At 40.9% G+C, this 24,674-nt stretch overlaps 1 protein-coding gene and 1 pseudogene across 1 annotated transcript in view; one reads left to right on the top strand and one right to left on the bottom strand.

Moving 5' to 3' along the window:
• Positions 1 to 7,906: 7,906 nt before the first annotated feature.
• LOC137300634 (neuronal calcium sensor 1) overlaps positions 7,907 to 24,674 on the bottom strand; it is a 119,388-nt gene continuing 102,620 nt past the window's right edge. The window contains exons 3-8 of the mRNA XM_067969839.1: positions 19,230 to 19,368; positions 17,790 to 17,868; positions 16,733 to 16,821; positions 14,065 to 14,142; positions 13,564 to 13,687; positions 7,907 to 9,473 (exon numbers count right to left, since the gene is read on the bottom strand). Coding sequence (XP_067825940.1) covers positions 13,589 to 13,687; positions 14,065 to 14,142; positions 16,733 to 16,821; positions 17,790 to 17,868; positions 19,230 to 19,368 — 484 coding nt within the window. The 3' untranslated portion in view covers positions 7,907 to 9,473; positions 13,564 to 13,588. The remainder of the gene's footprint in view (positions 9,474 to 13,563; positions 13,688 to 14,064; positions 14,143 to 16,732; positions 16,822 to 17,789; positions 17,869 to 19,229; positions 19,369 to 24,674) is intronic.
• Positions 14,233 to 15,740, top strand: LOC137300315 (cytochrome c oxidase subunit 1-like; annotated as a pseudogene).

Here is a 24,674-nt window from a genome sequence, read left to right as displayed (position 1 = left end):
TGAAGGTACTGACTCATTGGGGTACAGTTCCACAAGCATCAGTAGCCCTCCATGACCTTGCCTAAATGGTCATTCTTCACTAGACAATGAATGTCAGCAGACTATTCAACCGCATAGGTCATCCCAGACACACACACTCCATAAACAGTCACTTGACTGCAACGAGGAGTAGGAACCCTGCCTAGCTCAAGGGTGCTGATGTCAACTGTAGCATCCCAAATGCAGGCCCAGTTGAGATCAGCCAACTCAGCAGAGTGCAGGAACCAAATGTGGGACCTTATGGTCTGAATGGCGCAATCCTGCACCACAGAGTAGCATTTACCCACTGAGCTGTTCAGGGAGCTGGATGTAAATCCCTAATGCATTGGTTGAAAGCCAATTGTAAGTAGGTCCCATTCATTTGATCTCATACAAGTTAAAATCAGTCAATGATCAATGGCAACATCATCAGCACATATGTAGGATCAATGTATTGTAATCAAGCTTAAGTTGGACACAATCCAGGTCAAATAATGCCACACTAAGTATTTTTACGCAGTCCTACAGAAGGCCAGATATTGTGATGAATTGACTTTTTTTTTTAAAAAGAAAATATAAAAATTCCACACATATCCTTAAGCTCTGACCTTATTACCGACAAAACAGAGAGGCTGGAACAGCAAGGGAGCTAGCAAAGCTGACAATTTGACAATTATCCTGTAACAAATGAGGAAGAATGCACTGTTACTGTGGAACATGCTTACTAAATTGCCAGTGTCACAAAACTATCAGTGCCCAGAATGAGTTCCATACAGTTAACTTTACACCAAAGACTGCATTATGGTTTAAAAATTCAAATCAATGAGGCCCAAAATTCTGCAACCCTAAAGAGTTTTAAAGATGTTTTGTTAGCTTGCTGAGGCTGCAATTCAACATGAGCTCCGAATGGTAAAAGAAACAAACTTAATTTGCTGTCTTTTTGTTGCTGCTGTGGCTGGCAGGGAACATGAGAGAGGAATGAAGAAAAACAAAACATGGTAGAAATGCAAGGAGATATCAGGGAGGAGAAATATAAAATATCAGGAATCGCCTCACCCAAGCACATTTATCAACTCACGAAGTGCAGTTCCATAATGATGGTTGCTGCCAAGAAGTCAGTCAGCTTAGAACGTGATGCCCACCTACCTCATGGTAATGGGAGGCAGCAGCACAAAAAAAATGCAAGTGGCAACAACTAGGTACATTTCAGGGTAATGTACAACACAGAATAGCCTGGTAAAACTCTTCTACCTCATTCATCATGAATGGATCATGAACTCACTGGCTTCAGTTGGGCGAATTGGATAATTCTTAGGTGGAGTGCTGGATGAACACTGAATGTTTCTTTTTAGTGAAGGGAAAGGTGGGGAAAAAAAACATATTTTAGTTCATTCTGCTTGGATTGCACTTGTTTATACAGCAAAAAATATCACATTTAAGGGACTATGTACATCATAAACAGCAGCGCGAAGGATTTAGCCATTTTACGCTGGTTCAATCATACGTTGTGTGAACTTAGTGTGAAGATAATTTAACAGTTCGTGAGGACCACAACCACAGGAGAAGACAGATTTTTGTTATTTCTTTTTAACTGATAAAATAAAAATAACTGCAATAAATAGCTGAACAGCAAAGTAAAATAAGGGTCAGAGGGCTATGAAAGTATTTAACGACTGCCCTATTTTCAGGAGCCAATAGAGGTTAAAAGCTGATCCCAAGCTAACTGCTGTGGAACAGACCCCAGGCATACAACTGTTCTGTGAACATAGTGCTGACTGAGGAATGAGGAGATCACAAGGCAAAACAGATATTGAACCCTGAAAGGAATTAATTTATCCACAGAGCAAACTCCACACTCATTACAATATTAGGGTCTTTTCAACCTGCATGAAAATATATTTTATTACACGCTAAGGCAGGCCCGGGTTTGTCAAACCTTAAGAAAATAACCAGCAACCTGGCCTAAATACTTAGGTTCCAGGAAAAAAAACCAAAAAGAAATCTGCTGATTATTTGAGAGGCCTAAACTTTTCATTTCATATAAATGTTTACATACTTTTCTATCATTTTGTTTCAATTAATTAACAAAAAAAGAATCTCTACATGGGAGAAAATTCTGTTAGGGCCTTTTCAGTTAAATTAGTGCAAACATACCTTTGCCACACACAAGCTCAATACACATCAAGCCTTTGTGAATGTTATCTGCAAATGCACATTGCAACAGAAAACAGAATTCCTGAGGCTGTAATCTAATGGAGGCATCCAATTGACTTCATAAAATCACAAGGGGGCATTGTTAACAGTCACCTAAACCCCCAGATTAGATTACAGCCTTAAAATCACTCCCTGCTGTTAGTTATTGTTTCTAACCTGCGCCATTTCAATCCTGTGTTCGAGAGTTGTGGGGGAGTAGAAATTCTAGTGCTTTTTTGTTAGTACCAACAGTGTGAATGGGGCTGCCAACTGTGCTCCAAACCCCTAATGGACGATGTTGTTCATACAAATGGGCCAATGACTGCAACATCTTCTCCTCAGTGGCAGATTATCAGGAAATTCTACCCCATCTGTACATTAAACCCAGTTTGCACTTCATTTATTTATTACTAAAATGGATTTTTAAAAAAGATTGCAGAAATAACTTGCATTTTTTATGTCCCATATATCACATCCATGGGACTTCCCAATCCACTTCATAGTCAATGGCTTACTTTTGAGGTGTAGTCACCATTATTAAAGCAAACGTAGCAGCCAATTTGAAGGTGTTGCTTGAGGGAGGAGTGTTGGTCAAGATACTGGGAGAACTCCCTGCTCTTCTTCGAATAGTGCAATGGGATCTTTCATGTCTACCTAAACATGCAGACATGGCCTTGGTTCAACATATCATCTGAAAGATGGTAACTCCAACAAGCCTGCATTCCTTTAGTACTACACTTGGTCAGCATTGATTATGCACTCAAGTCCTGGAGTGGGGCTTGAACATGCAATGGTCTGCCTTCGGGTATATATATACCACCAACTGAGCCAAGTTAATACTGAGAGGAATTATAACTGAACATATGTCACAGTTGATTGTTAACAATTGATTGCTGGGGTTCAGATGACTTGACAATTTATACGATTACGAACATCATTCTCATACAGTATTTTTTTGTATTTGGAGGGAAAGACACCAACATAATAGCTCAGGTTGTTACTTGGCATAGTGTGGTGTACGGGAAGGGGAGACAAGATTGATGATCATAAAAATACGAAATGGAAATCACAGCATACAGATCATTGCATGAGCGCCTAAAATAGCATGCAAAAGTTTATTGGACTGATATGTTCAGCAAAAGTTTCTTGCTTAAGTTTTCACTTTCACTGCTTGTTTTTGGTAGGATGTATGCTAGCATACATGAATGTACATGTGGCATCACCAATCCCCACCACCTGGGACACAGCCACCTTTGAATTGCTGAAAAGTTCAAGTAATCCAAATGGTGGTATAACTTCCGTTTATGTGTCCTCTGTACATTTGAATGCTACCTCCTGTAAACGATGGTGATATTACTGGGGATATCAACAGGGGGTATGGTCAAAGGACACAATTTCCTCATGTTACTCTCGGGCACCAATCCATCCTCAAATATACCGCTATATTGCAGGCATGTGAATTCTTACCTATAATCAACATAATTTTGTTCCATGGGACGTTTGTGCCAAGGTTCAGATGGCCGGTGATCGCATGGATCCACAACTCAGGGCAACATCGCTGACACAAAAAAGCAGATCTTTACAAACTAGCCATCCATCTCAAGGTTTGATCAGTGAATATGATTAAGCACCTATCTTCTTGCTAAACATCAAGTCCATTACATAAGACGAAATAAAAAAGGCCATTCAGCCGCAATTAGGTTACTGCATCAGTCTATTTTTATCCCCGAGTCCAGTACTAATTTCTATGTCGTGAAGACCACTAGTGGCAGTGTGGAGCTATGTACAATGAAAGGACACAGGGGTCATGACTGCAGTTCCTCAGTGATTTTCTGATCTTAGCTGATCTAAAAGAGAAATTCTACATGGGAAATGGGTGCATGGGGAGAGGGTGAAGGGAAGACGCAGCTCCCAGCAAGCTGCTTCACTATCACTGGCAGAGACCGAGATGCAAGGTACCCTACTGGACAAGAAATTGGTCGAGGCAGAAAGAAATTAAAAATAGGAAAGGGTTTGTTTAAGATTAAAAAAGGTATCGATCTAAAAATGTAGCTTAATTTTCATTACACTGTCCAATTAACAGGCACTTATAACAGCTCTATTACTAGGGAATTCTATAATGCTTTTGGAACAGTCTCACTTACATGGATACAATAACTACCAGCAGTGCAACAAGTTCTATATTGAAAGGCGAACATGCCAGCAAAGTAGATTTATGATTTTTAAATTAAAAATATGCTGTTCTAGGTTTTTTCTTTGATGAAAGCTGCAAACATGCTTTTATTTGAAAGATGTCACACTGCTGGTTGTTATAGCTCACACTAGGACGATTTGGACAATGCGAGAAACTCCTTTATATTAAAAAAAACACGCAGGTCTATATAGAAACCACACGATAAAACCATCCAAACAGAAGTGAAAGAATCCTCAGGCACTCATAGGTTCTGAAGTATCCGAGAACATACAGTCTCACCTGACCAGGAAAGTCTTCCCCGAGATTGACAAACGATCCTCTTACTGGCGAACAATCTGTGGCTGAATTACCATTAGCCCAGAATGTCAGACTAGGACAGAATGGTTGATTTTTGTACAAACAGGGTGTGAAGCTGTGTTGGGAGATGGGGGAGCCAAGGCACACCAATGACAATGGGGACAATGGGCTGGACTTAGTGCAGGACAGGATACGTGCAGCAGAGTTTGACAAGCTAAAGTTTATGGAATATAGAAGAAGAGCAAGGAAAACATTAAGAGTATTCGAGTCTGGAGGTGACAGACGTGTATAACGGTTTTAGCAGCAGAGGGTCTGAAGTAGGGGTGGAGATGACAATATTGCAGAAGCAGAATTGGTCTTGTTTAGGATGTGGAGTTTAAAGCTCAGCTCAGGATCAAACAGGACACCAACACTGCAGTCAGTTCAACCCGAAAGAGTGGCAGGGGAGGGAGATGGAGTCAGTGGCCAAGGCCAAGGTTGGGCAGTGACCAAGGCCAACAAGCAGCCTGACAATACAAAGGCAGTTGAGAGTTTGAGAAATGGTAGAGAGGTAGAGCTGGGTACCAGAACTGTGGGTCTGCCTATGTTTCTCTTTCAGGTGTTGATTGACCTGCTCGGCACTTCCAGCATTTTCAGTTTTCATTTTGGATTTGCAGCATTCCTGCACTTGTTTACCCAAATTAATTTCCAGTTCTTCGAGCAATGTCATTCCAAATTTCTTCAGCATTTTTCACAAGAGCTAATGTTACACTACAGATACAAAGATATGCCACAATTTAGCAGCTGCAATTTATGGGGATGAGAGTTATGGTTTCTTTTTGCTTATATTTCCACCCATTAAATAAAACAAGATTTTCTCCCTCCCCTTTGGATTCCCAGACCACATGCCATTCCATGACTGCTAAATGGGCAACCTACCTATTCTTTTTATCCTACTGCTGACAGTACACGTTACCAACTACTTCTGTTTCATTCTTGCCTGTGTGTAAGTGTCTCACCCTGGAGATAAAGTAAGTTGCTGTGAGAAAGACTGGAAGTGCAAACCAGGAGTCTGGGCTGGCTTTTTTTTTGAAAAATTTTTGTTTTTATGAAGAACTTTTGGGGGGGATTTTTTCGTGGTAAATTTCACCCGGAAGACTCCCAGCTTCCTTTTTGCATCTCCATACTCAAAGAACTAAAGTGCCCAATCTTTGGTATTTTAATAGGCTGGAGCTATATTGAGCCAAATGACTGAGGAAATTCCCCTGATGTAAAAACCAAGAGGTGCAGCAAAGATTATATTTTACAATTTTGAAATACGTCTGTCACACAGATGCACATTTCCATAATGTACAAAACATGTACAAAGAAAAAGTCAATCACTTCCAATATATGGAGGAATTCCCCCAACAAAATACCTTCAAACTGATTTCAGGCATCACACTTAAGCGTGTGTAAAACAAACTACTCTGATCTTTAACTGACCTGAAGTTCTGCCCAAAAACAATTAACCTTTAATTGATCCTAGAAGACACAACAATTACACTTTGTGGCCATAAAGCAACATACGAAGTTACACAGAGCTGCACTTTTAACTGCAGGATAATACATTGTGCATTACATGATATAACACTCCTGTCCATAAAAGCTCATGCCAGCAGCAGCAGAGGAGGTTAGCTCCTGATTACAAAGAATTACCAACTTTATCCAATGACAGAATTCCTACCAAGCAAAAAGGATACCAAAAACATCTAAAAAAAACCATCCAACCCCTGAATGCATCTGTCCCATTGAGAAAGAAACTAATTTGGTGCAGCGTCGTTGATCAAACCCTCTCCCTATCCTAGGGTTGTCAACTCTGGCTGAACGTATTCCTGGAGTTTTCATCACATGACCTCCCACCTCCAACCGCTCCACCAAGTTGAACAGCCTTTTTTCCTATTTCCAATATTTTTATAACTAATAAATGAAAGAGTTCAAAGAAAATGAACAAAGAACACATTTGTTTTAATGCCCCTATGATTTTTCTCCCAGGTTGCTTGCAGCAGTATTCAGGAGATTAATCTTTTACTCCTGGAGAATCCAGAACAATCCTGGAGGGTTGGCAACCCTACCCCATCCCTTTGCTTTTCTTTCTTAATGACATAACTGAAGCAGGTTAGAAGGTTATCAGCTGTGTTAGTGTCACGAAGATGTGACTGGCCATAGTGAAACCAGTCACTACATTCAGACATCAATAATGCAGCTTCCAAATGTTAACATCATCAGGTGAATGCACTATCCATAGTAGGACAGTGGGACTTCCCCATTACTAAATTTCTCTGGTGCATACCTGTTACAAAATATATAGAGCACAAAAATAACTGCTTGCCAGCATTGGTAAGAGTGTTTTTTTGGGGTGAAGTCACTGTACAATGCTCCCAGATTTCCTGCTGTTTGAAGTATGCTTCCAAGAGATTAAACCACATCCATGCAAACTCTGGAAGTTAAGCGTATAGGACCACAAGGGCAGATACAGCTATAGCATTATCATTTTTGCCTGAAACTGGCATGTCCTATTTACTTTGCATGAGTTGCTCTGTACTACAAAAAAATATTTTCTACACATGCACTGCTTGTTAAACATGCACGGCAGTTTCAAATAACGAGATAAAGCAAAAAGTTATGAAGCAGATTCAGACAGAAAAGAGAAAGGTATGTCACAGGAAATGGGAGTAACACAAGCTAAACTTAAAAGTGAAATTTCTAGAAAAAAACTAAATTGAAATAAAACCAAAAAATTTACCAAAGAATGAAAGACTCCATGGACAAAGAACAGAAGCAGGTGAAAGGATAAAACAGAGTGATGATTAAAAAAAAACATTAAGATGAGGCTAAATATAAGGTCTGGGGAAAAAATCTGCTGGTGGCTGGGGTGGGAGAAGGAGGAGGAAAGAGAAGAGACAGTTCAGCAAGAATCTGTGACAAGGCTATACCACTTCTGAAGTGCTTCCTCTGAGCCTGCCAAAAGCAATAGTGAGCGACATGCAGGAAGAGCCATAAATCACAGTTTGGAACTGGACTTATCCAGACTGCTGGAATTTACATTCATATGTTGAGTGAGCATTATGCACGCCAGCATATAATCAAATAATGCAACATTAGGCAAAGCAATTTAAAAATATCAGAGATACAATAAGTAACACTCTGCATTGTAAACCACAAAATATATCTCTTCATCTGCAGTTATCATTTCATTTCTATTTTTTAATTCAAGAACACAAAAAAATAAAAAACAAATCAAAGGGTGAAAAAAACTCCAAAAAAATTGATGTTCCTTAGAGGGGTGACATTAAATGCACCAATCCAAATTGTAGAAAAGCGCAGAGCTTTGAAGAGATTCGAGTAACTCGATATTGACAGTGCTCTGTGAATATTCAATTCAGCTCAATTATATCCAACTCAGGACTTTTAAACTACAATACAAATCATAAGTAATTACTCTCTTTTCTCATTTTTTTTGAAGATTAGATTCTTGTAAACTGCACATTCTTGTGTCAGGACATAGGAATTCCTTACTGTCCGACCCATTGATTCTAACGAGACATTCATCACTTCACAAACTCGAAAAAAAAGGTTTTTGTTATTTTAAAATGTACGAAAGAGCATCTTATGTGCAATGTGCAATAATAATGGATGGCCAAGAGGTGAGTTAGCCATGGGTGTGACCAACGGGTCCCGGCTTGTATGGGTAGCGCTCTGTACATGTACAGTGCCACTCATTCACATACTGGACCAAAATTATTTCTGGACCATGGTGAAATAAAACCTCAATATCTATGCAGTTCAAATCATGCCACAATATCCTTCCGTTCACCGCCTCCATGATCATGTTGTGTGCCATCACTATTAACCATAGTCAGCCCATTTCAGGCCATTCCTCTGCCAACCACCCAAAGAAAAATAAAATTATATTACAACTGATAAAAACTCCAACTGTATATATTAGATAAAGCAACAGGCAAGAGTATATTGCAAGGGCACAAGATCCAACAACAAACAGCTTCAGCTTTAATCTTGGCTTTATGAACGCATCAGAATCTTTTGTTGAATTATTGCCCTGTAATGCTTTCCAGTCTGTGCATTATCTTATGTTAAACAGTCTGAGAGGGCATCAAATCAAGAAACTATTGCAATTTGGAAACCATTTGCAATGCTAGGACATTGCAAGTCTGACTTCATGGCTGAAAAGTACAGGTATGGTTTTGAAAACTAACCTCCTCTTTGCCTCAAAATAAAAGACGACAACAAGAATACAATGCAATTTCAAGAGTAAATAAATAAAGAATATACATGATAAAACACTTTTCACTTAAAGCACGAAACACGCACAAATCCTCACTTTGCAGTACTTTGCTGCTAACATTTTCAGACAATACAAGACCAGCAATTCTTTTTGTTTGTTCATTTAAAACATTAATTGAGGCGGCTAGGGCAGCCAAACAAAAATAATTCACAGCTAGAGCAATTCAATTAAGTCTAAAATTGTACAAAAAGGCAAATATCAATGCTCCTTTCGATCAAGTCCTTCCAAAAAAAAGCTGAGGCATTTGTCTACCGCAGAGTTCTCAAGTCTAAAAAAACATTTCGGGTTCTTAAGCTGAGATTGGCAAATGGAGACAAGCAAAAGAGCTCAGCTTGCACACACCCGTGCACTCCTGTTCACATCTGGGTGAAGGTGAGTGACTGCTGGACCATCGAGCTTCTGCACAGAACTGTTCAAATGGCACCAAAATAGTTCATCCTTGAGCATCTGGAAAGGAAGTGAATAAGTGGTCAGTGGATACAACCACAACTGCCAGTTCCTCGAGTGGTTATCTACAGAATAATTGGGGCCAGTTTATATTCTCTTTTCAGTTCTTATACTGCCTGATGGTCTACTGGTCCCAGGTTCAATTTCTAGTCTGTACTCAGTTAATTGATCTGATCCAAGGTGACAGGTGAAGAGGGGAAAAAAATATCGGTCAGGATATCTGCTTCTGACTGTTATCCAGTGACCCCTGCTGGAAAGTATGCATGTGTGGACATCTGAGGAGGACAGGATTGGACTGAAGTATAATCCCTCAGACCCTCATCCAAGCACAGCTGAATAGCCTACCAACACTCACAGTCTAAGTTATCTGCTTTAAATATCTGAATCTGGGCTGCAAACATAAATTTTCTATGCAAGGATCAGAGATTTCCAACTATATTATTTGTTTGACAAAAAACAAATTTTAGTCGCCCACCAAAATAACCGACAGCCAACAATCGGACTGGGGCCAAGGTCCCAGCGGAAAGGATAAGTAGGGTGGTAAAAAGGACTTTAAACTAATAAATGGGGGGGGGGGAATGCTCAGTTAGAAACAATAGTAAAAATTATAGTTTAAAGATTTAAGAAAGGGATAAGAACAGAGTTCAGTTCACAAACAGGGATATAAAGACTCCAGGTGAAGGGAATATTAAATAACTGAAGTAGTTACAACAGGTGTAACAAATATGAAACGTGTTAAATTAAATGGTGTGAGAAAGACAGCATCAGGGAGAAGGAAAGGTTAGGGTCTCTTGCCTAAATTAGAGTTTTATATACTAACGCACGGAGTATAAGAAATAAATTGAGTGAATGAGAGGCTCAAATGCAGCTTAGAGAGTATGACATGGTGCCTTTTACTGAGATATGGCTGCAAGATGGGAGTTAAATATTCCAAGTTATAAGGTCTTTAGAAAGGATAGGGAAACTGGAAGAGGAGGTGAGGTAGCCTTATTGATTAAAGATACTATTACAATATTAGCAAAAGAGGATCTAGGTAAGGGAAAGCAATCAGCAGATATTTTATGGTTAGAATTGAGGAATAAGAGAGGACTTAAAACTGAGGGAGTTGTCTACAGGCCTCCTGAAGTGGTAGAATGTATCAATTCAGAGTTTAGAGAGGCTTGCAGCAAAAGCAGAGTTGTTTTAATGGGAGACTTTAATTTTCATATAGATTGGGAACAGCAGAGTAGCTCAAGTCAGAAAGGTAGTGAATTTCTTGAGTGCATTCAAGATAGTTTTCTGGAGCAATATGTTCTAGAACCAACAAGAGGGCAGGTCATACTAGATTTAGGAATGTGCAATGAGTCAGACTTAGTTAATAATCTAACAGTAAGAGAACATTTATCTAACAGTAATCATAATATGATAGAATTCAACATTAGGTTTGAAAAGGAGAAACTTAACACAGTTACTAAGATTCTAGATTTTGGTATGGTTAACTTTAACAGGATGAGACAGAGACTGACGACAGCAAACTGGTCAAAACTGTTATCAGGTAAAACTACAGATGAACAGTGGGAGGTGTTCAAAAAAGAATTCTACTTAATACAGGACCAGAATATACCACTAAGGGGCAAGAGCTCTACGTAACAAATGAAACAGCCATGGTTGACAAAAGAGATGAGGGGTAACGTAAAACTAAAGGAAAGAGCATACAAAAGTGCAAAGAATAGTGCAGATCCAAAGGACTGGGAGAGATATAAAGAACAGCAAAGGAAGACAAAAAAGATAGCAAGAGCTGCAAAAAGAGAATACAAAAAGAAACGTGCAAGGGGTATCAAGATTAACACAAATAGTTTTTACAGTTACATTAGAAGAAAAAGGGTAGTCAAGGGTAATGGGGGCCCTTTAAAAACAGATGCAGGAAATATTGCAAATGAAAATAAGGAAATGGCAGACTTGTTGAATAATTACTGTGTGTCAGTCTTCACAGCAGAGGAAGAGGAAAATATACATGACATTCCAGGGAAACTAACAATGAATCAAGGACTGGAACTCACTAAAGTTAATGTAAGCAAAAAAACAGCATTTGAAAAGATAATGACGCTAAAGACTGACAAATCCCCAGGATTTGATGATTTCCACAGGGTTTTAAAGGAAGTAGATGAGGAAATTGCAGATGCTTCAGCCATAATCTTCCAAAGCTCTCTCAATTCAGGATTTATTCCTTTAGATTGGAAAATTTGCAAATGTAACTCCATTATTTAAGAAAGACGAGAGAGAGAAACCAGGAAATTATAGACCTGTTAGTCTAACATCTATTGTGGAGAAGTTATTGGAATCCATAATTAAGGAAACAGTGGCTAAGCACTTAGAGAAATTTGAGATGATTAGAGAGAGCCAACATGGATTTGGAAAGAGTAGGTCATGTCTAATGAACCTAATAGAATTTTTTGAGGCAGTGACTAAAGTAGTAGGCAGGGAATGTCTATGGATATAGTTTATATGGACTGCCAGATGGCATTCGATAAGGTTCCACACAAGAGACTGTTAGCAAAAATGACTCATGGAATTGAATGCAAATTATTGATCTGGTTAGGCGATTGGTTAGGCGGTAGAAGACAGTAGGGATAATGGGTATGTATTCGAATTCGAAGGGAGTGACTAGTGGGTACCCCACAATGATCTGTGCTGGGGCCTCAACTATTCACTATATTTATTAATGACTTAGGCAACACAATGGAGAGCCATATATCCAAGTTTGCCGATGTGGCATAGTAAGTAGTGTAGGCGGGAGCATGAAATTACAAAGAGACATTGATAGATTAAGTGAGTGGGCAAAACTGTGGCAGATGAATTTCAATGCAGGCAAGTGTGAGGTCATCCATTTTGGACCAAAAAAGGATAGATCCGAGTATTTATTTTAAATGGTAGAATGCTAGGAACAGTGGAGGTCTAAAGAGATTTAGGGGTCCATGTTCACAGATCACTAAAATGTAATAGTCAGGTACAAAAAATAACCAAAAGGCTAATGGAATATTAACCTTTATATCTAGAGGGCTAGAATATAAAGGGGAGGAAGTTTTGCTACAGCTGTACAAAGTCCTGGTTGGACCACATCTGGGGCACTGTGTACGGTTCTGGGCACTGCACCTTAGAAAGGATATATTGGCCTTGGAAGGAGTGCAGCGCAGATTCACCAGATTGCTACCAGGGCTCCAAGGATTAGATTACAAGGATTACACAAACTAGGCTTGTATTCCCTGGAATATAGAAGGTTAAGGGGTGATTTGATGGAGGTTTTTAGGATTTTGAAAGGAATTGATAGGATAGGAGGAGAGAATTTTTTTTCTGCTGGTGGGGGAGACTAGGAGAAGGAGACATAAACTTAAAATCAGTGCCAGGCCATTCAGGAAACAAGTTAGGAAACACTTCTTCACGCAAAGGGTGGTAGAAATGTGGAACTCTCTCACACAAAAAGCAGCAGATGCTAGCTCAATTAATAATTTTAATTTTGGGATTGATAGATTTTTGCTAGCCAAGGGTATTAAGGGATATGGAGCCAAGGCGGGTGGATGGAGTTAGGATACAGATCAGCCATGATCTCACTGAATGGCAGAACAGTTTTGAGGGGCTGAATGGCCTACTCCTGTTCCTATGTTCCTAATTGGAATCATGCTCTTCCTTTAATGGTTAACGGTGAAGAGATAGTCAGAAGTGTGTATCAGAAATATTTATTGTGTACTAGAAAGTTCAGTGTGTGCTTTTGATTTTTGACTTACAGTACATTAATTTATACTTTAAAGCTCAGCAACATACTTAGAAGGAAGTTCAACAATTTTAATCAAAGCATCTGATTTGACTGCTACAAAATGTCCAAAGCAGATGGCCCCCTCTGTAATGAATCGGGACTCATTAATCAACATCACATCTCCCATTAAAATGGGATTTATCAAGGGGAGAATCCTAAAATAATATCAAAGTGGTTTCTAGGTCAAACTTTATAGTGTTTAAAATATACAGAAAATTGTTTTATAGCATTTTATGGTAGAAAACATGAGTACCTGTAATTTGAAGAACTGTTAAAAAGGCTGTCACTATCATTACTCACCATGGCACAAGGGAGGTGGTAGGGACTATACTAGACCATCATATAGAGAAAGTGCTTGGACAATGGATGGATCTGCTTTCGATCCCTCTTGAAACTCCTGCAGGGTTAACTTCCCATCAGCATTCTGTAACACAGGTAACCAGAATTAGTGAACCGCCATAAATGCATGCACAGCGTCAAGCTCCAAGAAACCAACTGATAACTGGAAGTACAAGACTAAGTTTGAAATGACAAAGACACTCTAGGTGTAATTTTCAACCTTGCCATCTGGGCAGTAACTTGGCGAAGCAGATCACCCGCCATGGCACCCACCCAATTTTCGTTCCCGTCAATGCAATGACAATCGGGCGGGTTCTCCAAACGGACAGTCGTTCCACTCTACCAGGTTATCGCCCAGGCTGTGAAGTTGAAAATTACCTTCTCTGTCCCCCTCCCAACAGTACCATCTTTTTAATTAAGTTCTTAATGATTTCAAATTTAAAACAAAATAAAATTCATTACCTTGTCCATCATGGCAAAAATCCGATCCACCCGTTTCTCTGGCGTGTTCTCCTCTTCAGGGAGTTCCACTGTATTTCCCTAAGGACCCAAAGATTAATATGTTAAAAACTAAAAATGCCAAGGATTTTAAGAAAAAGACAACTATAAACTGATACAAGCACAATCGACATGTACGCAACTCTTCTAAGTGGACCAGGAGCTAGAATCTCCCAGGCTGTCTGTCACACCAACATGCCCATCAATGTTGTTAATGAGTTTGGTCAGTTCTTCATCTTTAAATTAAATCAGTACATGTAGTCACAGAATTCTGAAATGTTAATTTATATGACTGTTAACAGTGGAGATTTATATTTGGAGGTTGGGTTAAGGAAGGGGCAGAATAATTACAAATCAACACTGGTAAAACAGAATGAGAGCTGAGACTCAGGACTGAGATTGCATCAGAAGGGAAAGAAAAAATCCCAGAATGAGGGAAATGGAAAGACAATCAGACTCAGGAATCTGGCCATCTTCTTCTAACCAAAAGACACCCAAAAGGATTCAGGGTACGGTAGTGTAGTGGTTATGTTACTGGGCTAGTAATCTAGAGGCCTGGACTAAAATCCAGAGTCACGAGTTCAAATCCCACCACGGCGGCTGGCGAATTTAAATTCAATTAATTAAATAAAAATCTGGAATTAAAATACTAGTATCAGTAATGATAGCCATGAAACTACCGGATTGTCGTAAAAACCCATCTGGTTCACTAATGTCCTTTAGGGAAGGAAACCTGCCGTCCTTACCCGGTCTGGCCTATATGTGACTCCAGACCCACAGCAATGTGGTTGATTCTTAATTGCCCTCTGAAATGGCCTAGCAAGCCACTCAGTTGTAAAAATCTCGCTAGGGATGGGCAATAAATGCCGGCCTTGCCAGCGACGCCCACATCCCGTGAACGAATAAAAAAAAAAGGATGGTTGTGTTTTACATTGTTTCCATTGTCCAGAGAACAAATTAGGGGCCATTTCACCTTTCCATGAATATAAGCTTTTGATTTTTCCCTCCCTCGTTTTTCTGGCTTCAGCTGGAGCAGGAATTGGTCAAATTGTTTATCCCCCTCTTGGGAGGGAATTTTGCCCACTCTGGTGTATTTGCCAATTTACCTGGCAGGAATTTCCTCTATTTTAGCTTCCATTAATTTTATTACAACTATTATTAACAGGAAACTTTTAGCCATTTCTCAGTATCAAACTCCACTCTTCATTCGATCAGTTCTTGTAACTACCATTCTCCTTCTCTTATCTTTCAACACCTGCTGTTGGAATTACCATATATCTTACTGATCGAAATTTAAAGACAACCTTCTTTAACCCAATAGGAGCTGCAGACCGAATTCTCTACCAAAACCTATTCTGATTCTTTAGTTACCATGAACTTTATATTCTAATATTACTAGGGTTTGGAATAATTTCTCATGTTGACGCCTACTATTCAGGTTAAAAAAGAACCTTTTACATACATAGGAATAGTCTGAGCAATAATAGCAATTGGATAATTACGTTTTATGGTAGGAGCTCATCACATTTACAGTAGTAATAGACATGGATATCCAAGCTTATTTTACTTCAGTCACAATAATTACTGATATCTCTATAAGTGTTAAAGTCCCGCCCCTCCCTCAGTCAGAACCCAAATGATATCACATGCGGAACAGTCGTATGCTCCTATCGTGTGTGTGGAGAATTTGGAATGATGAAGAAAACCAAGGGTTTCTTGATTTTTTGAATGGAAACACTGTCCATACACCACAAACAAAAGAAGCTACACATGCTTTCACTGGGAACAAGCGGTAACAATAAATGCATTTTTACTTAATGTTACAAAATAAAACTCCACTTATAATTCCTCCTCCCCCCTCAATCCCTCCAAAAAAAATCCAACAACTGGGTTCCACTTACCAGTTAAGGTTTCTGGTTACTTATTTTCTCTTTCAAAAATGTGACTCTAGTTCCTGTATGTGGGCTGCATCCCTTGCAATCTGTAATCTATCTCTTCTTACTTTCTGCCCCTCAGAATACATGGATTGATCAACTAGCCGGTCAGTGAATTACTTAAAATATAACCATGCAAAGTTCCGTACGTCATGAACTGTTTTTGTTTTAAAATACAAAGTTACACCTCAACAATGGGGACACATTATTTTGATAAGAGCATGCCATGAACACAAATTGGAGTTTCAAATTAACCATAATACAATTCATAGAAACAATTCCCGATTCTGAGTCGAGTGGCTGGAACCAACCTACAGAACCATATCTTGTTTCTACCTGCAAAACTCACAGCCTAGCACTTACATTTAGCATTTTAGACTTACTAAAGTAGATTCCCAAGAGTAAATGCAAGTACCCCACTGAAGTTTAAAAAAAACCTTTTAATCCTTATTTAGAAGAAAACTGCCAGTAATTTAAAAAAAATAAAACTGTGTAAATTTCCCAGTTTCAGACATAATGGAATATCTTTTATTTATGCCTGGTTTTGAAATAATTTTTTAAAAAACATTTTAAAAGATGCACAGTTCCTCCAATATCAAGGAGCAGACGCAGGCTTTTTAAAAAATTAGAAAATGTGGTCTGATTAAGAAATTGGAAGAAAAAAGTACAATTTAAGTTGGTCTCTATAATTCACTCACCACCATCTGATAAATAGCATCGACAATATTCAGCATCTCGCTCCTGGTGATGAAGCCATCGTTATCTAGGTCATACAGTTTAAAAGCCCCTGAAACAACATGTCAAACATTAATGCATGTTCAAAATTAATGCTTCAGGCAGACTGTAGTAAAACCGTAGGCTTTTATAATTATGCTTATGTTAATATTTCAACTACAATCTAACCAAAGCTGACAATTGCTCTACTTCCACTACCCCCGTGAGGGACAATTATATAAGAACACATGTAGATGAGGAAGAATAACACTTAACGTTATCATTAGGATTTTAGTAACACATAATGGCGAGAATGTGAAATGGTTATACGGTGTCTGCTTAAACTGTGAAAAGACACTCAGCAGCAGGCTTATAGATTTTTTTGCTTACAAATTTAGGAGAGCATTTTAAGTCACAGAATGAAGTATCGACGGTTATAGGTCTGCCATTAGCATGTAGCTGGCCTGCGATTATCTGTGTACAATAAACCAGAGGATGTGAGCACAAATCCCACCTTGGCAATTTGAGAATTTGAATATAGTTTTAAAAAATCTGGAAACAAAAAGCTGGTAACAATAAAAGTGACCATGAAGCTTTTGGATTGTCGTAAAAACCAAACTGGCTCACTAATGTCCTTTAGGGATAGAAACCTGCCGTCTTTACCCTGTCTGGCCTATATGTGACTCCAGACCAAAACCAACATGATTGACTCATAACTGCCCTTGCAAATGGCTAAGCAAACCACTCAATTGTATCAAACTGCTCTCAGGGCAACTAGGGTGGGCAATAAATGTCAACCTTGCCAGCGATGCCCACATCCTGAGAATGAATAAAAAAGAAATGACACTGACAGTAGATGCAAAAAGTGAAAGATTATTCCCAAACCGTAGCACTGAAATTTAAAAAAAAACACGAAAAACTACACATTTGCTAAGTCATGCGTACACAATGGGCACTGAGAGTTGAAGGTAGAGATGAAGTATGACAAAATTGGAGACTGAACAAAATGGATACAAGACTCGAGTCAAGTGAGTTACTTACATCGCAGTTTCTCATCCAGAGTCCCCCTTGAAGTTACTGACAGTGCTTGGATAAACTCAGAGAATTCAATTTTTCCATCCTGAAAATTCATTCAAAAAGGCATCTTCATCAATTCACATGTAAATTACTTTAATTTTCAGCTTTGGCTCAGTAGAAATGCTTTTGCCTCTGAGTCAGAAGGTTATGGGTTCAGATCCTACTCCAGAACTTGAGCACATAATCTAGGCTGACACTTCTGTGCAGTACTGAAGGAGTGTTGCATTGTTGAAGGTGCCGTCTTTTGGATGAGAAGTTAAACTGAAGTCCCATCATCTCTTTCAGATGGATGCAAAAGATCCCATAGCACTATTTGAAGAAGAGCAGGGGAGTTCTCCCAGTGTCTTGGTCAACAGTTCTCCCTCAACCGATACAACCAAAATAGATTAACTGGTAATTTATCTCATTACTGTTTGTGGGACCTTATTGTGTGCAAATTGGCTGCCGTGTTTTCCTACAAATCAAGTGGCGACACTTCAAAACATAATTTATTGGCTATAAAGTGCTTTGGGATGCACTGATGATGTGAAAGGTGCTATATAAATTAAAGTTAGCAGTTTTTTCAAGAATTTACATAAAGGAATGAGGTCCCAGAGTCTTCGGGGAGTTGAGCAGAGGGCTACTTTGGAGCTGTGCCACAGAATGATAGATCTCAGCATTGTGTTTCTGAGGGAATCTCGAGCTGAGGCCAAGGCCAATGGAGGGAAAATTGAAAACAAAGTCATCCCCGGCTGCTCTCTTGCATCTCTTCACAGCAGTTACTAGAGCAGTATTGGCAGAGACCTGGGAGAAGGTGTATACACCCGTCCTCTTGGCTACAGATGGTGTGGGAACAAAAAAAGCTTAATTTTATTGAAAAGGGAGACCTGTCCTCAAAAAAGTAACTCACAAATAGATCTGCGTTTGTGTTATTTGTGAGACACCACGGATTTTAAAACTAATCTATTATATGTAGCTGCACCCAAAGCTGATTCAAGCGAAACACTAAGTTGACTAACCTCACCCTGCATTATTCATCCTTGACTGGTTGCCTTACCTGAATCACATTTCCACGTTCCAAACAGCATTCAATCACTATCTGCATTTCTCCTTATAACACCAGGTTTCATTTCTAACCAGATATTCATCTAGTTCACCTCTAAACGTGTTAACTGATGTATTAACTGTTTTAATTGACAGTCTAGTCCATATAATTCACTACCCTGTGTGCAGAAAAAACACCTCCTACTAATCTCGGATCTTGCATGTAGTTTGTTAATTTTGAGAACATACGTTCCAACAGAGCTTGAACTGGTGCACATTGTTAAAAATCCAATCTGCATCTCTTGTGATTTTTTTGTGAACCTCCAATTGAGGCAAAATTCATTTTGTCCAGTGGAAGAATTTGAAGAACAAGTCACTCACTTTATTTTCATCAAAGACATTGAAGACAAATGTAGCAAATTTCGTCGGGTCTCCACAGGGAAAGAATTGTTTGTAGATTTTCTGGAAGCCTGCTGCATCAAGCTGTCCAGTGGGGCAGTCTTTAATGAAACCTTTGTACCTGTCAGACAAAATATTAAAGCAGGTTATTTCACCAGTAAGCATATAAATTAACACTACACACTTTAAATCTGGAATTAAACTTTTATTTAAAGTAGAATTGTGTGTGTAAAATAGCTTCATAAAATGATAATGTACTTCCTTGAAAATTCAATTTAAAAAAGGAAAACTATGTACAATCTCCATTTTGATAACTGGTTGGCCCAATGCTAAAACTGATGTACAATTAAATAGTTGTTCCTCTCAAATCACACAGCAGACATACCGCCCAAATTGGCAAGTTCATCATACAAATTGTTCTACACCATTTAGTGCTGTTGTAGATGACATTACATACAAACTCCTTCATCATGAAAATAACTTGTCCACCATTTAAATACACACAGAATACTACAAGTTGAGAAGGCCCCTCAGGCATCTGATCTCACCTAGAATGTTGCCATGTTTATTTAAAATATTTATGCACTCCCCGAATTAGCTATTGGATTGCCCAGTGTAAAAATTAGTCATACAAACCAGGATGGTTCCAGGCTCGAACTACAGTCCACACTGAGTTGGTTGATCTCAGCTGTGGGGCAGGAGGGAAGGTGCAATTGGCCTCAATTAACTTTCGCTAGGGCGAGCAAAAGATAACCGGGCAGGGTTTGCATTCCTGATTGCATTGAGGGACTCCTGCTGGAATGTGAGAGAGTGTGTTGGATGCCAGATGAGAATGGGATTAGCTCAGTTGTGATGCTCCCATGACCAAGCAGCCTGCAACACTAATCTTGGATCATACATTCATAATGACCACCTATGCTAGTTACCGGAGGGCAGCCAGTGCTCATGGAACAATACCAAGCAAGAGGCACTGCCTTCAGGAGAGGAGGGTGAGGAAAAACTTTTAAAAACATCTTTATATTTTTCAGCAAAGCTGGATGAACTTGATCCATACCATGAAGAGCAGTCACTGTCCAATGACATTATAAACAAGAAACAAAAAGAGAAAACCAACAGAGCAAGTCTTCAAATCCCAATACAAGCCACAAATCGGTCGTTAGAAATGCATTCCCTGAACTGAACAATTAAAATACTTGAAAGTATGGATGGCTTGGTCCAGTGGCTAAGGAATGCCAGTTTGGCAGCATGAGAGATGAATTATTCTGCATTTGATAAGGCAGCAATTAAGCCTAAAGTTAAATATGGCTGTGGGTATGAAAAGATGGATAATAATGGTCAATCACAAAAAATTGCGAGGTTGTGAAAGCATTAGATAATTAAGCTATAAAATGAAGCCAGTCTCTTCTGCTAGTGCAAGCTGGTTTAACTCGTTATAAAAAGGTACAGTGTCTACTTCTCTGAAGTTCCACCTGATACAGCTACAGCAAGTCATTCTTTTAGTGCTTTATGTTGGGGCCAAGAGTGGGGAGAGTAGCAATGTGTGAGAGACCTGCAATCTTTCCGACCGCTACTTTCCCATTTCACTGTACTTTGGTGCCATCAGTCTCTGTTAGATGGCCAATAGGAAGAAGCTCATATTTTACTCACTTCAAGTTCTGTTCTTGAATCCACGAAAAGTTGGGTCGCAGGAGGCACGGAGATTGCCTCCTTTATATCATAGTGTGCTGTAGGCAGCAGGAATATTGCAAACCTGCGGTCAATGACACACGTTCAATATAAAAATGCCTTTTCACTCCCCCACCAATGGGGAGAAGTCCTCAATTTTACCTTATAGGGGAGTCTGAAGAACACTTGCCATGTCTGGTTTGCAGCAGGAAAGCATCCAGTCTGCTGACACATTGGGCAGCATTTTAGCACCCGCCAGTGGGTGCGTTCCTGGCGGGGGGGGGCCCCGAAAATCGGGAAATCCCGGAGCGGGACCGGAGCCCGCCTCGAACCCGTGCACTTCCGGGTTCCCCGCTGACGCGCCGGCGTGCGCGCGCAGCCCCCGCTGGTGGGAATCCCACAGGCAATTAAAGCCAGCGGGGTTCCACTTGAAGCTATTTATTTGGCTTGTTCAGGTCATTAACTGACCTGATTAAGGGATTATGTGAGGAGGGGTGGGATTTTAGAGCAACCTGGGACTGTTTCCCACACTGGGGGAAACACTCCCAGTTCAAATGGACCTGTTGCAGCTGTCAGCCTGTGGCAGCTGCAAAGGTCCATTTGACAGGTGGGGAGGTGGGGAGACCCTCACTCATTGCAGGAGGCCACTCTGTCACTTGGGACAAAGTTTGGCCTCCACCACCCTCCTCCTGACAATCAAAGTCACCAACTTGCACACTTACCCCGGGGTCCAGAGACATGTACCTACCTTGTGGACCCCCTCAGATGTACAACTTCCGGATGGGGGCCACCGTAGCTGCAGTCATGACCTCCTCGGAGGGCGAACAGCATCACCAGCCTCACCAGCCTCGCCATCCACCTCTGACACGTGGAGCTCCACAACAGAGCGCTGTGACACATCCACCTATACAGCAGGAGGGAGGGCTACCGCAGAGAGAGATGCGTCGCAGAGGGCATTACCCTCGCCACAGGGTCCACAGACCGAGGCTCAGCTTCCTGGACCTCTCTGAGCAGCAGTGCACACGGAGGCTCAGAGTCACTCGACATGTAGTCGTGGACAGCTGCAGCCTCCTTCATGCCAAGATGCTCCCGGCTGGCCCAAGCACCATCTTCTTACCTGTCGCTGTCAAAGTCACCACTGCCTTCAACAACCTCTCCTCCACATCCTTCCAGGGTGCAACCGGACACATCACCAACGTCTCTCAGCCGTCTGCACAAAAGAGCCCTGCAAATACACCTACACCCACTCTGCAGTGACACAATGGGTGGCATCAGTTGTGGGTCTTCACAGTGATCCTCAGGAAAGGGCATTATTGCACAGATCAGACAAGATTCGTGAAGACATGGCAGTCGTGGTGCCAATATAATGTGAGTTGGTCAGAAATTCAATATAAGTAACAACCATGACAAACCCTCAAACACCCTTGTGCATTCCCTTCATGCTCACGACACGTTTGCCTTACGCTGCCAACTGCACATATGTGATGCATGCCCTCAGGTTGAGTGAGGCTGGCCGTGAAAGAGATGCACGAGAGGGTGAGTATGAGATAGAGCCATGAGATTGTATGAGGATTGGGTTGAGTGGTAGTGGCGGGATGAGTACTGGCGAGGTGAGTAGGTGCAGGTACGATGAGGATGAGGTTTGAGTGGGTATAGAAAAGAAAAGATACAGCACAGAAGGGGGCCGTTCAGCCCATCGTGTCCGCGCCGGCTCGAAGAACAACCAGGTGCCCATTCTAATCCCACCTTCCAGCACCCGGTCCATAGCCCTGCATCTTACAGCACTTTAGGTGCAGGTCCAGGTACTTTTTCAAAAGAGTTGAGGGTCCCTGCCTCTCCCACCAATTTGGGCAGCGAATTCCACACACCCACCACCCTCTGGGTAAAAGAAGTTTTTCCTCATGTCCCCTCCAATCCTTCCGCCAATCAGCTTAAATCTAAGTACGGAACTCTTCCCCCAACAAAGCAGCAGTCCAGGCTAACTCAATTAATCATTTTTAAAATCTGAGATCGGTAGATTTGTTTGCTCGAGGAGAGGGGGGGGGGGGTTGCTGAATGGGCCTGTTCCGACCGTCCCTAATCTCCTCGCCTCAGAAACAGAGACCTCATCCCATGAACATTTGGGGGAAACAGCTCAGTATGAGGGGTGATGTGACAGAGTAGTGTTGGCAGTGCAGAAGGAGATGTGGGGTGGGGGCGGTGATGTGGCAGACGGAGTGTAGGGGAAAGAGTAAGTGTACTCACTTTGGCTGACCTACTGAGGTCATTGGAGCGCCTCCTGCACTGTATGCAGGTGGGCGATATGTTGGTGGTGCTGGTGACCTCCTCTGCCACCTCGAGCCAGGCCTTCCTGGTGGCAGAGGCAGGCCGCTTCCTCCTGCCCGCCGGGGGGAAGATCTCTGTCCTCCCCCTCCTCCTCACCCGTGTATTGATACCTGGAGTGAGGCATCATTAAACTGGGAGCAGCCTTCCCCCTGGGCTGCTCCATGCTGTGATTTTTTCTGTTTGTTGCAGCATGTGTCAGTGGAGGACTGTCCCTTTAAATAGAGCTCCTCCAGCTGACAGATCTTACTGCGCATGCGCAGCCCGCCCGACACGCAGATCAGCAGTGGGGAACCCTGGATGAGCAGGTAAGTGGATCCAATTATGCTACGATCGCGCGGGGAGCTGACTGATTTCACCGGGCGCGTTACCCATGCGCCCGATAGCCCCCCCCGCCGAGAACCCGCAGCCCTGCTAACATCGGGCCCATTGACTCCATCAAGGAGTAGCTTTCTGGGTGCAAAAGTACAGATAGTAATTTTTAAAAATCCATACTTGCCAGGACTTAACATTGGAGAGGCTGTCGTCGGAGAGCTCTAAACTGACTGATCTGGTGAGCACTGACCAGGCAATATCACAGTAGTCAAATGAGGCAACACAAGAGAACTACAGATCTAAGTATTGTTAAAAGAGGCCAATTTTGAAAACATCTAAAGCCATTTCATTGCTTTCAAGAAAACCCAAGGCATTTAAATGTGCTCTCCGGTATTTCAAAAAGATATGTAATCAAATTACCTGACCATCAACTAAAAATGAATTTATAACTAGTTTGATTTTGTCAGAATGTTGAAAGGAGCTTTTTTATCAAGGTTATGGATACTAGACTGGTGAGACAGCAACTGAAATAAAAAACAAGACACATTCATTCAAGAGGGCATTGAACACAACACAAACTAATGTCTGGAGAATAAGACTGCACTGCCTGTGCACACAGACACTGCAATTGTGGAAGCAATAGAAAGGAGATTGTTTACGTTTAACACAAAAAATGGGCCAAGGACAGAACCCTGAGGGACAGCAACAGAGATGCAGGTTTGTTGGTCAGATTTATAAGCCTGAAATGGAACCTACTGGTATCAACTGTAAACACGAATGAAATATAGGATAATTAGGATAATTATCAGCTGGCAGGGAGTCTTAACTCAGTCATTTAAAATGGGCAGATCTGATGATGTCACAACTAGAAAAGGAATTAATTCTCTATTAAGCACATCATCAGACCTTTTCCCAAAGATTGATACTGTTCTTTAATTGCCTGGAATGCTGTTCTTTCTAATATGTATGTATAATAATTATCTATTGCCGGAGCTTTCAACTTTGGTGGAGATGTAAAACAGGCAGTATTGGATCAGACGCCCGTTATACGCCCCACCCGATTTTCGGTAGAAAGATTTTGCGTCTACATACACTTCCAGTTTGTCACACTTACCTCCTGTGTCA

This window comes from Heptranchias perlo, chromosome 31 (assembly GCF_035084215.1).
Source record: "Heptranchias perlo isolate sHepPer1 chromosome 31, sHepPer1.hap1, whole genome shotgun sequence".
NCBI lineage: Eukaryota > Metazoa > Chordata > Chondrichthyes > Hexanchiformes > Hexanchidae > Heptranchias > Heptranchias perlo.
The sequence above is the reverse complement of the archived record's forward strand: the minus strand, read 5'-3'. Positions and strand labels throughout refer to the sequence as shown.